Source organism: Aptenodytes forsteri, unplaced genomic scaffold, assembly GCF_000699145.1.
Source record: "Aptenodytes forsteri isolate BGI_AS27 unplaced genomic scaffold, ASM69914v1 Scaffold208, whole genome shotgun sequence".
Lineage (NCBI taxonomy): Eukaryota > Metazoa > Chordata > Aves > Sphenisciformes > Spheniscidae > Aptenodytes > Aptenodytes forsteri.
Genome location: NW_008794963.1, coordinates 3,534,386 through 3,547,630, shown reverse-complemented (window position 1 = coordinate 3,547,630; position 13,245 = coordinate 3,534,386). Strand labels below are relative to the sequence as shown.

General features: G+C 36.2%; 1 protein-coding gene across 1 annotated transcript in view; it reads right to left on the bottom strand.

Moving 5' to 3' along the window:
* Positions 1–13,245, bottom strand: part of MTDH (metadherin) — a 46,202-nt gene that overhangs the window by 28,486 nt on the left and 4,471 nt on the right. Inside the window, exons 2-6 of the mRNA XM_009275510.1 lie at positions 8,764–8,806; positions 7,143–7,247; positions 2,740–2,821; positions 2,117–2,296; positions 531–599 (exon numbers count right to left, since the gene is read on the bottom strand). Of these exons, the coding sequence (XP_009273785.1) occupies positions 531–599; positions 2,117–2,296; positions 2,740–2,821; positions 7,143–7,247; positions 8,764–8,806 (479 nt within the window). The remainder of the gene's footprint in view (positions 1–530; positions 600–2,116; positions 2,297–2,739; positions 2,822–7,142; positions 7,248–8,763; positions 8,807–13,245) is intronic.

The following is a 13,245-nucleotide window of genomic DNA, read 5'->3' as shown; positions in this document are numbered from 1 at the left end:
ATTTACATACTTTCAAAATGAACATATTTAAAGTATGCCTCTCAAAGGAGTATGTGAAGAACTGAGTAACTTGTGTATACAATCTGTAACTTGTGTATACAATCTGAAACAAGTGCAAACTTTACAATAACCAGGACTGGTATCTTTGAGCTCTTTGCAGTTTTTCTTTGAGCAAATAATCAATTCATTAACACAAAAAAGTGAGTAAGTTTGAAAAGCTAGCATAAAGAAGTTTGAAGTGGAGCTTGAGAATAAGCTTTACTGTTCTGTAAGTAGCAATTTGTATAATAGGTAATCTGGCTGAAAATTCTAGATATCAAATCCTTCTTCTACATGTAACAGAGACTGTTTTCAACCTGTTAGGAAGTAACTGCAACTTAGAAGTATAACATTTGCATAGCCAAAAAAGCCACCTGCATAATAAAGTTCCACACCAGTAACCGCACAAAATCCTGCAGTGACAATTTGTTTTCACTTCTGTAAAACACTTTTCTAGTTAATTAGGATGCCTAATAATGAAAGCCTTTTACCTTGTGGAACTGATGATTCCCCCTTTGCAGGTTTAGAGCTGCTAACTTGCGCATTCAGAAGTGCATCACCTGATTAACAAGTAAGAGGAAACAGAGCTAGAGTAAGTTTTTTCAAAGTAGCAACACCTGTAAAAATCTTCAAAGAGTATCCATCACTGATATTTTAAGGAAAAAAAAAAATCAATACCCCAAAGTGAATTAAGACATTTCCAGAAAACTTAAGAATAAAATTAAAATGCTCTTTTTTTATTATTATTTATGTTTATTTTGCAGACAGAATGAACTCAAAACTGATTTAGGACCTATAAACCAAGTAACTGCAGATTTCAAAGAACTCCAGCTAGTTTCCCCAAGAATGGTGAGCACAATCTAAAACAGAGGCTGACATTTTCAAGCAAAGGGCAGCTCTAAGTATTTCAGAAATATATAGCTATTTCTAACTTCTACCTTACCGTGAAAACACTAGATACAGCTGAATTATTTTCAGAGTAGTCTGGTACAAGGTGATACATAAGAATATATGATGCATAAAGGACTCTGGCTAGAGAGGTTACAGTAGTTATGGCTAGCCACAGAGTATATAGACAATTGGAATTACCATTTCTTGAAGCTGCATGTGTGTAAACAGACAGAAAAAAAAGAAAACAGGAAACAATTGATCTAGTCCTCAGCGACAAGAACCATGCACTCAGTCAAGATGCAAATAAGTGTCAATAAAAACACCAGATAAGGCATGCAAATTTCAATACATTTTTACAAGGTACCAGACAGTTGCTAGGTTCAGTCTTTTTGTCACTTTGCTAGAACATCAAGTTTCATCTAATTAAAGCACCAAATGTATCAGTAGGTTAAAAGTAGTTAGAAAGCTAAACTGTGTCTTCAGATTCTTTTAGCTTCTTAAACCACTTCTCAGTTGCAGCCAAATATGAATTCCTGTGCCTACACATGGTTTAAACCAGCCCATGCAACTTTTTTCTGAAACAGTAGCAGCCATAGAAGCTAAAGCTTACATTTCCTTATTGAATCCTTAGCTATAATAATTAATTACTAAATCTCAGCCAGATGTGCCCCACCATTATGAACAGCTTTAGTACAAGTACTACTAAATCTATGTTGGAAAAAATGTCTACATGTTAAGCAGTGAATGATCTGTAAAGAGAATTCATGGGCATGACCTTCCCACAAGGAAATGTTCAAAAAGTTAAGGAGTTGGTGCTGCCTGCAGCAGTGCTGAGGGTGCCTTTGAAGTTTCCAGAAACATAAAGGGCAGAATCAGCAGAGCACAAGTGAAGGAATGGGGACATATGCCTATGCAGCTGTGCAGCTACTAACAGAGCACCAGTGTGGAGGCCAGTGTCTCAGCCACTTACTCCAGAACATTCTCTCCTGAGCTTCCCCAAAAGTGTGGCTCAAAAAAAGGGGGAGTTTTACACAATGAAAAATACCTTTACACAGCTTGAAATAATTTCCTCAAGAGTTACACCTCCAAATATACCTACCATACGTCCAAAACAGAGTCACTATTTAAGCATTTAAGTAAAGTTATCTTCCTAGAATAACGTTCAGAGACCTATCAACCATCATACCTTTATTTTTTCTGAGACCAACCGGAAGCGATGGCGTAGGCATCAGTTGTTCAATGGATACAGTAACTGTATTTTCCACCCCTTGGAGATTTGATTCTCCTGAGCCACCGTCAGTCAGCACCTTGTCTCGCTTACGCTGCTGTCGCTTCTCTCTGTTACTGATTTTAGTTTCCCAGGTTCCTAAAACATCCCCCAAATGAAAACATCACTATATAAGTCAAGAGAGCAAAAAGGAAAGAGTTTTAGCTTGTTTCATATCAAGCTGAAGTCTGAGTACAGGTTCAGTTTAAAAATCATAGACATGGCAGTTAACTTCAACATTAGTTTGAAAACATGAACAAGTGGCCAAAGGTCTAGATGCAATGCTTTGCTTCACAGAGCAAAACATGAACATGAGGGCCCTACTATTCACGACTTCTCAGGTTTTTTTAAGTTTAACTTCAAAAAAATCAGTTGAAGTTATTAAATACTGTTGTTTCAAAGATCAGACTTCCAGATATAATATGTGACTATGGAGTTATGACAAAATTAGTTTCTTACGTTTCTTTATGAAGGACAAACAAATAAACAGCATTTAAGCCAAAAAAGGTCTAATTGCATTTTTTTTTGTGTGTATTCAGTACCTTCATCAACTTCCTTTCCATCTAGACGAGACATATCCTGAACTGTTTTAGCATCTCCCTTTGATTTCTTTTTTTTCTTTGACTAGAATAAAAACAAAACATTATCTTAATAATTACTTAGTGATCACTTGTCATAGTGATTTAGAATTCCCCCCCTCCGAAATACAGGAGTAAATTTGAAACAGATTTTCCTGAACAACCCTCTGTATGGACAGTCTCTTGAAAGGAGTACTAGACAATACTAATTGCTAAACATAAGTTAAGACTATTGAAGTAACATAAAAGACTTATGCAGTACACAAATGGCAGGTGGAGGGAGCGGTTACTTATGCTACAGAGCACAAAGCCTGGTGGAAGAAGCTATGCTGACAGCACCACAGTCACAGATGAGTAATGAATTGTTTGGCAGGCAGATCCCACTCTGGCAAAATTTGTTTTGTACAGAAGCAAGTATAAAGTTATACATGGAGAAATAAATAATGCCAGTGACTCATTTAAAAAAAGTAGGTAAGAGAATTCCAGCTTGGAAAATTACTTCAAAACAGGAACTGTGATTATAGTCCATATTATACAGTTTTTTTTCCCCAAGGTTTCACCAGTTATGGCTTCTTGGCTATACAAGCAGAGATAAACAAAGAGGAACAGAGATGACTCCTTCTGCAAGCAGTTTTGGTGCAACAGGTAGCAATATAAAGTGTTAAAAAGATAACACTGAGAAAAAAAGATGAAAAATGACCCAAGATATTGGGAGAGAGTATACTGCAGAAAGCTTTGGAATTTAATCTTTTGGTAAGCTAAAGTGATAGCAAATTGACTTGACTACCTTCTTAGAAAAAAAATACAGTACTGAAAAGCTTTTCAATCTAGTGAAGAAAGGTGTTAGAACCACCAGATAAACCTGAACAAAAAACCCCAGACTTTTTAAAGAAAGATGGTTATCCACTTAAATGTTATAAGAGGAACTATTCACTGATTCACTCTCTCTGGAATATTTGAATAAGGATATTCTAAGAATGCTGGATGTCTTTCTGGAATATATGCTTCTGCCAGAGTAAGACTAGTAATTGCCAACTTCATACCTGAGTTCAAGCTATATGATCTTCTAGTCTTAGATGTCCAAGAAGAGTATAACAACCTCTCTAGAATTCAGAATTGGTAACAGCTGAATTATCACCACAGCTGCAGCAGATATCCTGCAGGCCCACAATGGCACGCAGTTCACATGCCTTTGAGTTAGCATGCCCAAAAAGTATCATGTAGCTTCAATATAGGTACTGAAAGCAGTATAGCTTGTTAGTGCAGCACCAGAGACAATAAAAATTTCACTGCTTTTTGCAATGCTGTGCCAACACACCTATAACAGTTAGGGAACTGACTTGAACAGTTAACTCATGGTTTACTGCACTAGGGGACCCACAATACGGATGCACCCAAACTGAATTATCTCACTTACTTGCTCAGTAGACTACCTTTACCCACATACCAGCTATCTAACTTCTGAAAAGTCTCCAAAAGAGAAGGGCCGGTTTCAAAAGCAACCTAAGAACTGGTTCTAAAAACATGAACAAGCCAAATTATTTGCCAGAGCACCTTCTAAGGAAAGAATTAAAAAGGAAAGTGAAAAACAGCATGAAAAACAGTTATGAATTGCTTCTTGGAGCTCAAGCAGAGGAAAGGTTAGTAAGTTTGTACCCACGTCTCACATTTTCAGCTACACTGAGAATGGAAGTTGAGGTCTCGGAATCTCCCACCCACAAAGCCATAACTGCCCAACTGTCCTCTGGCACTAAGAGAACACCTGAAACGACTTCAGAAGTCTCCCAGATGGCAGTTTAAAATGACTGCTCCTCCAAGTTATAACTCCAGTTTCTTAAATAAATAGCTCCTACAGAGGTATTGACATCAATTTTTACATTTCTCATGAAGACAGCAAAGTTCAACAGTTTTAAAAATGTTTGTTACTAACAAACACTGTTTATAAAAAGATCAAGAATTCAAATCTTGAAAATACATTTACTTTCCTAACCTGAGTGACTAGAATCTGATCCGAGAAACCAGAACCATAATTAATTATCCAATTTACTCACCAACTGCCAAACTTAGTGCTGTAACAGTCGCTACCTCAGTAACAAACTGACTGAAACAGCAAGACATGCTAAAGGTTACTGAGCAAGCTAGCCGATCATTTTGCAGAAGCCTATTCATTCAAAGTGTCACCTTCTGCAACACAGAAAGCTGCCAGTGTTGGCTCTGCCACCAGCCAAAGAGCACATGAGGAACTCAGCAGGCCTGCCAAAATTTTTTAAGTCTTTAAGATGCACTGTCCCCCATGCAAGAACAATAGAACAATAAACCTTTCTTCCTCATCCCTAACGGTCTGTGTATTTCTAGTATTCAAGACAAGGCAGTTGCATGTTTGCAAACAGAACAGGTAATGAAGTTTTAACATCCTGCAATCTCATCCAGAGTCCTTCTTTGATACAGTCCCTTACACTAAAAACTAAAAAACACCCCCACCCTGTACTGTGCAAATCACTAAAACAGAAAAAAGGGAAGAAACTATTCAACATGTCAAGAGAACCGTAAACCCTATGAACAGCCACAATCCAGCCATTCCCCTCCCCCAAAGCAGAACAAGAGAATACAACTTAAATGACCATCCTGAAAAAACATGCATAAAATTCACAACCCTGAAGCAGCTAAGAAACACAGAAACACAAAGGGAGTGAGATTTTCACTGAAAGCATATATTCAAGCACAAAAAAAAAATCATACCCTTCAGGTCATAGATTATATATATTCATATATCTACACACATGCACATACTACTTAAATCCCACCCATTGACTTACACCACCCTTCCCAAGCTATACAAAGACACATACACAGGACCCCTTACAATCTTCTCAGCAGGTTTATAATGTTACAAATGCAACAGATGCCCTGAGAGGCTTAACCAAGTAATTAGATGCCTGTAAAGTTACCTGCAATTTAAAGAAAGTTCTTGGGTATGTTTTTAATTGAAAGGTAACAATCAACTCCTGAGGCAATCATGCTTTGTCCAGGGTTCCCCAAAGTGATATGAAAACATAATCAGTTGAATAAGCATCCATATCTATATAGTGGTACTGATTTCCTGGAGCTGCAGCTTCAACTTAACATTTTAAAATTCAGATCACTGTGTTTGCAATTTTAAGGTAAAGCTCAAGTTTAGCATTTAAACACCTTACCTACTTGGAAACCTGCTTGAGATAAAGTGAAAGCTGGGAAGAAAAATATAGTTATTCCTTCAGGATCAAATTTTATTATGTTCTTGAAAAAAACCCCACAAAGTTAATCTGATATGCAACACATGGAGAAGAAGAAGTGCGCAGCATGAAATTTTAAGGCAAAGCCATTTCACAGAAAAGTCTTGATATTTGGCAACACTAAAAATGTTTAGAGTCCTATAGCCAATTAACAAGATATAATCTTTTAGCCAACATACCAACTGCGAAAGAAGTTATTATAAGATAGTCAAGTAAGTTAAAGCTTGAACGAGCTAAACAAGTTATAATAATCAACTACTGGTTTCTGACTATGCCGAATCATTTATTTTTCCAATACTCCTCAGTAGAGTTAGAACAAATATATTTTGTTGAAGAAAATCAATTAGAAATCCATGACAGTAGGAAAGTTTAATGCACAACATTAGCAAAAGAACCAACCCAAAAATTATCATCAAAGGCCTATCACAAATATATCCATGTTGCTTACAAATGATAGCATTTGTGATAAGGCTAGAAGAATTAGTCCTCACAATGCAAAAAGTAACATTGCCATTAGTATGGTTACCTTTTAGATAAAACTACAGACCAAGCTTTGAAAAGATGTTTTTAATGTAGCTGTTCAATTTGCATAACAAAAAGCTCACACCAGACTTCAAAGCCCATATTTGTCACCAGAAATTAAAAACTCTAATCATTAATGGATATATCTGACAAAAAAAATAAGCAGGCACATGGTCTTAATCCTTTGAATAGTAGTCCCCCAAATGGTAGACCATTTTCAAGCCACTTAACAATACTATCATTATGTTGCATCTCTACAGAAGCCAGCAAAGATGAAACACAAACTTAATTTCTGTAGGCTTAACATTTTCACATGGCAAACAGTGTTTAGTTGGGGGGGGCGGGAAGGGGAGTTTGCTTGATGCAAACATTCCATGATAAGGCATGATCTCAGAAGTTAAGAAAAGACTACTTTAGCTCTTTCCAACACCAAATTAGATTAGTACTCTTCATAGTAAGAAAGATACCTCTTCACTTAGTAAGTAACAGGATTTCAAATCACAAATAGAGTTATTAGACATTGAAATAACACACACTAAACTTTGACATTGTCGTTTCATATCCATAACTGACCTTTTCATTCTTCTTTTCTGTGTCCACAGGCTGCTTTATATTTTCTTTACGGACAGTTTGCATTACTTCATCCTCAGATACATCGAGGAAAGACCGTCCATTAGGCTGTGTGAACAATAAGTGTGAATAATAAAAAATTTGGAGGAAGCAGATGAAGCAAAGCTCAAATTACACTATTACTGAAATGCAACTATTTGTTGACTGAAAAATGCTCGCAAGATTATTAAGTAAAGCAGACAGAATCATGGATTGGCACTCAAAGTATCTACTGCAATTCTGTATTTACCAAACACAGAAATGAGAAAGGAAAGAAAACAGAAGTCTCCTCATTTCATCTCAATCCTACCCAACACAGGAATTGCTTATCAAAAGGTAAATTTCTGAAAGTTAACAGCCTTCAGAACAGCTACAGTCCTCTGTAGCTGTTCTGAAAACTGATTCAGAACATACAGTTGTGCCATAAATTATCTAATTAAATGAATGCATTTACCACTTTATAGCAATTCAGCAACAGGCTGAATTTTTAAAATCATTTCTACCTTGACCAAATTTCTGCAAGTTCTGCCTCTGCATATCCCTCACAGCTCATTTCCTTCATAAGTTAAACTTCATAGTAGCACAGAAATTAGAAGTCAAACACGAAGCATGACTAAGCATGACATCCCCTTGTTCTTTTCAGACAGACTTGATTATAGTCGTTATGTCAGTCTTTCATTTCCCCCTCACATAATAAAGGAAAGAAAATTAGCATGTGTTATTTAACATATAAAGTTAAAACTCTGGACAGTCATTAAATTAGTCTTTAAGATCAGCTTTGACAGCAACGGCATACACCTTAGCCTATATATTCCCTATGCAAAAATGTAGTAATTTTTTAAAGTCATGTTTATTGTTAACAAAAAGCTATGACTGAAGTTACTGTGTTTAACTGCAGAAAAGATGAAAATAAGCAAAGCATTATACTACTGTTAGGCATTAATTTCACTGAGTAAAAAACAATTGTCAAGAGTAGTAATTGATACTGAGTCCACACAAGTTTCATATTGATTCACATTCATAATGATTCAGATAAATTAAAGACTGAAAATTAAGTAAGATATTAAGCATAAATAACTACTTCATAGTTGCTTTAATTTCTACAATTTCTTTTTAAATAAAGTTCAAACTATATTATCTTTAATTATTTTTGTTATTAAAAAACCAAAAGCTATTTTAACTCTGCATCACATGAACCTGATTGCTTTAAAGTAAAACAAAGGCCATATTACAACTTAGTGTGACCTATTCCTTCAAATATCAGATCTGATCCTCAATTTAAGTGGTACAGGTATTTAAGTCTTGCCATGTTACATTATGCTTACAAATCACCCTTTGCATGCTTTCACCAGTGCATAACATAGTATTGCTTACTGTAGTTACCCAGCATGCCAACTTCTTATTTTGTAACTATTAATAGATTTTGAAAGATCAGGTCACCTAACCCTTCTTCTCCTGCAACAATCAGCTTTAAACTAGACTCTTCATATCTAAGATGCAGTACATTTCTCTCAGCATTCTGAAAATCAAGTATATTTTACAGATCTGTGTCTCAAAACTCTAAGTTCCTCTCAACGAAGCTCACAGTACTTGATTCCACAGGGATACCGATGACCTGATATTCAATCCTGAAAACAACCCGTTACCAAAAATCAGTTCTTGAACACCTCTATTTTCTCCAGATTCCGCACAGCAATGTTATTAGTGGTGTGATGTCTTTTAATCCATGTTAGTACCTGTGACATTTAAGATCTTAAGCTGGAGAAAGAATCACTATTTCTAAGTTATTTAGCAGTAGAGTTAGAGAACAGATTTGCTGCCTCTGGTATTGGACTTGTGTCAAAAATGTTTTTAGCCAACTAACTTTTTTAATTCTGTCCCTTGTTTTGGTTCTTTGCTATTACATATATACCTTAAATTGAAAACCACTTTCTTAATCCCTCTCAAAAATTCAATAGATAAACGTTTTAATCTTTAATTTAAAAAAAATTCAGCTGTTTCTCTGAAGTAATAAACTAATTCATATCCATTAAGAACCCTCTGGAAAAATTAATCCACATGACTGTTTAAAATGCTGTCTGATCATCTGATCATGTAAACAACAACCACTAGATATATGTTTAAAAACTTGTACTTTGATAGATTTCTCCCTGAACATATCCCTGAATTGTAACAGTCTCCTTTTCAGTGGACACTTTCCACATTTATATTCTGCCCACAGATGAATCATAGAAATTTAACCAAAATTCATGTGACCATTTTTGGATATACCAAAGATAGTAACAGAAGCAGGAAAGAAAAAAGCTTTTCTATAGTATTCAGAAATGTTTCTTTTAAAAGACAACTACAGCCAAAAAGACTAAGTTTAAAACTTTATAGTAATATATTAAACATCCACTGACAATATTAATTCATTCAAATTGTGCAATTTATTATTTGCCATATTTTTTCCCCTCATCCTAAAAGCTGTAGGGAAGATGCAACAAGGCAGAAACAGTGCTGTCAACACTACTGATTTCTGAACGCATTTCTTGCCTGCTGACCTTAAAATCCCAATATTTAAATAAACGTTTTTCACACACATTCATTTGAGGACGTTAAGATAATCCAAAAGTAGAATAAAGGTTTTGCTGAGACTGTTAAAATGAAAAATATTGTTCTTCAAATATGGCATAGCGCAATGGGTAACTCGGTTTCACACTTCAAATAGCAGTAATAAAATTGCTGTCATTTGAGTCTTACAAGGCCATATTAGCCAAAGTCCTTAGTTACACATTATAAAGATATGCCTACTTAGAATATCTTTGGCCAATGAAAGAATCTGTTTACCCATATTATTTTCTGTAAGCTTCTCTTAAGAAACCAAGCAATTTTCTCTTTGAGCACTGGAGAATCCTACAGCCCTACTTCTCCTAAAATTTGACAAATAACATACACAAAAACAACACGTGAGTATCAGTTGAAAGTTTATGCAGTCTATTTCTAAGTGCAATAAGCATAAAACAGTCATAACCTGAAAAGTTCTTTCAAGAAGACCAAGTAGGAAACTTTCTGAAATGAATGCAAATGCTTTTACTAAAATATGTAGCATTTACTGTCCAGGTGTACTTCGAACAATAGGAAGTACATAGCCAATTTGGTATTTTCTGCAGCTACAAATAAACGGTATGAATGGCTTTCTAAATCTGTAGCAGAGTACAGAAGATGGTTACTCTCAAGTTTCTATGGTGTTTTGCAGATCGTACAGAAACCATGTAAGAACAGTTTCACCTTTTTCTGCTGAAGGTTTAAAAAGCAGAAGAGAGGCACAACAATTATTCAGAAGGGAAAGGAATTAAAATTAAAGATCAAGAGATTTTTGGAAAGGGAAAAAAAAAATCTTAACAGGGGCCAAAGAACTCTGTGACAGGAGACAGAGCTCTGCCCCTGCCAGGAGCTAGAAAAAAAAAACAAAAAAAAGAGGCTTCAGGTTTACTGCACAGAATCTAAAGTAAGGCTACCATGATACTACCTTGCGCCAAGCAGCTGGAGAAAGCCAGAACTGGCTCTGTAAACTAGTGTTAATGACTGCTAAACCATTTCACCTTCATTTTTTTTCTCAGTCTGCCCATAGCAAGTAAATAAACAGAATCTCATAGTTGCTACTGTATCCAGTCAATGCAGTGCTATTCAACTAAACCTATTTTACTAAAAATATCAGTTAAGTTGTACCCTGCCTACACAGGAACTGAATAAAGCCACGTGCAAGAAACAAAGCAATAATACTTCCTCAGAAAGGGTACAGTGAAGAACACTTCTCATCCTGACTGATGAGAGTTATGCATCACCTGCCATATGATGAGCTCAGTAATTCTGTACTAAAGTACAGATGTCTAATTAAAAGCTGTAGGGTTAGTGTGCTCTTTAATGCTACAGACCAGTTGCTCTAAGCTTTCTGAAATGCCCTCAATGGAAATCTAGACCCTGGCATAGCAAACCCTGTAGTAAATCTACTGATAATAGGCTTACTCTTTTCCCTTCACAGACCTCAGTATTAGCATCACAGCATAAAAAAACACAAGAGGAAAATAACTAGGCAGTAATCAGTAAGAATTTTTGTTGCATCTTTAAATTTCCAATGTTATTTTGAGAATTTTTCATGTGAAAGTCAGAAAATATTGGGACACACTAATACAGGTCTCTATGAGCTTATCTTGGAAAATGAGCATGAGGCAGGCCTCTTAAACTTTGCCACTGGTATAAACTTATTTGCACTACAGTTTGCGCATTTTCTTTTTGGAAAAGGTTTGGGTTTTTTTTCACCTCTGCATGGAAATAGTGAATACGAAGTACTATAAAAATAACTTTTAAAATCTTAACAACACAGAATGACAGCTTGACAGCTGAAAAACTGTTTTACTCTTTTGATTCAGAAAATATTTGCTCTTACATAGCCTTAACTTTATTTTGTACCTGAGTAAACCAAGCTTGAAACAGTATAAGTATTTATATTCACCAAAAATGTCAGTTAGTTAAGTTTTATATAAAATTAATACAAAGTTTGCTTCTATGAAGCCCTGCACTACAGAGCATTGTCAAGTTAACAGTGTATCTACCTCTTCACTTTATCTTCTGTTGAGGCATTTTTTAATGTCTTCAATGATGACTTGCAAGAGTTTATGGTTTGGTTTTATACTGGAGCTTAAAGAAAATAAAACAAGCAAAATCTGAGTTATTTCTAGGATTAGTCTTTGTTTTCAAGAAGGCGTAACAGATCTACTAAATCTTGAAGGATTTGCTGTTCAAGATGGGAAAAAAACCTGCATCTTTAACGTGCCTTCTCCAAAATGGAGACCTAGCTACACTGGAAAGATTCTGAATCACAATGCTTCCTCTTCTTGGTGCTCAGCATTCCGTCTCTTGCAACTTCCAGAATCAACTTCAGTAGTTCACTGCTCAAAGACAGGTTGGTGGCGTATGCAGACTTGTTTTGTTTTAAGATATTCTAGCCTTAACTTCTCATTAAAAAAATACCCAGACATCTCAAGTCTTAATACTGCCACAGACTCAAATGAAGGTACAAACCCATTTTCTCTCCTTTTTCTGGTCATTAGGTAAACAATTCAGATTTTATAGAGCAAGATATAATTAAAAGACACAGTTGTAACAGGCAGGGGACATCTGCTGCACTTTCATTCCTATAATCCATTTGGACAGAAATAGGATTACAAACACACTAACAATATAAAAGCTATAGAAGCAATCCCTTCAAGACCCAAAACTATGATAACTGGAAGCTTTAAAAGGAAAGTCGATAATTTCTGCATTCTACTGATTTTCTCATGAAGTGCACATATACTGTCAAAGATACAAGGTTCCCACACCACACACTGAGGATTAAAAAAAACCAAACAAACAAACCAGGAATGATCTGGTTTTAGGGGGCTGCTAAGACACAGATTTCCTTATTAAAGGAGATGATCCTTACTGTAACAACTAAATCAGACATATTGCTACTGAGGCAAGCTCACCACAGAACCGATGTTAACATATTCTGTCGAAAAGACACAGCAAAAAGCCTTACTCAAGTTTGAATCATCACAGCATTTATGGGGCTTACAATGCTGCTTCCAATAGTCTATACCTGCCTGGACTGCAACTCCTGGCTTGAAATTCTAAGCCATATTAAGGTCTCCACTACCGGTTCCTAACCCTGTAAGCATTCGATGAATAATAATGAAAAAATAATGTTTACATATAATTCTCGTTTCCATTAAAAAGCTTCTTAAAGGAAACGAAGTGTTTTCCTCATCATCCAGGACTATTAACGTGCAATTTCCGTGTGTGCGCGCTGCTCCTCCAGGCTTTCAAAGCAACCGAGTAGCCCGACACGAGACAGCTCCAGAGCAGACAGTCAGGACCCTCCCATCCCTTCCACAGGCAAATATCACCCAGGTGAATCGCACGGCGGCTCGGGGGGAGCTCTATGGCCTCCAGACCCTGCGGTCGGTCCTCCCCCTTCTCACCGGTGCCTATCTGACCGGCAGGCGTTTCACCGAGCAGGGGGCACCGGGGACAAGGCCTGGGG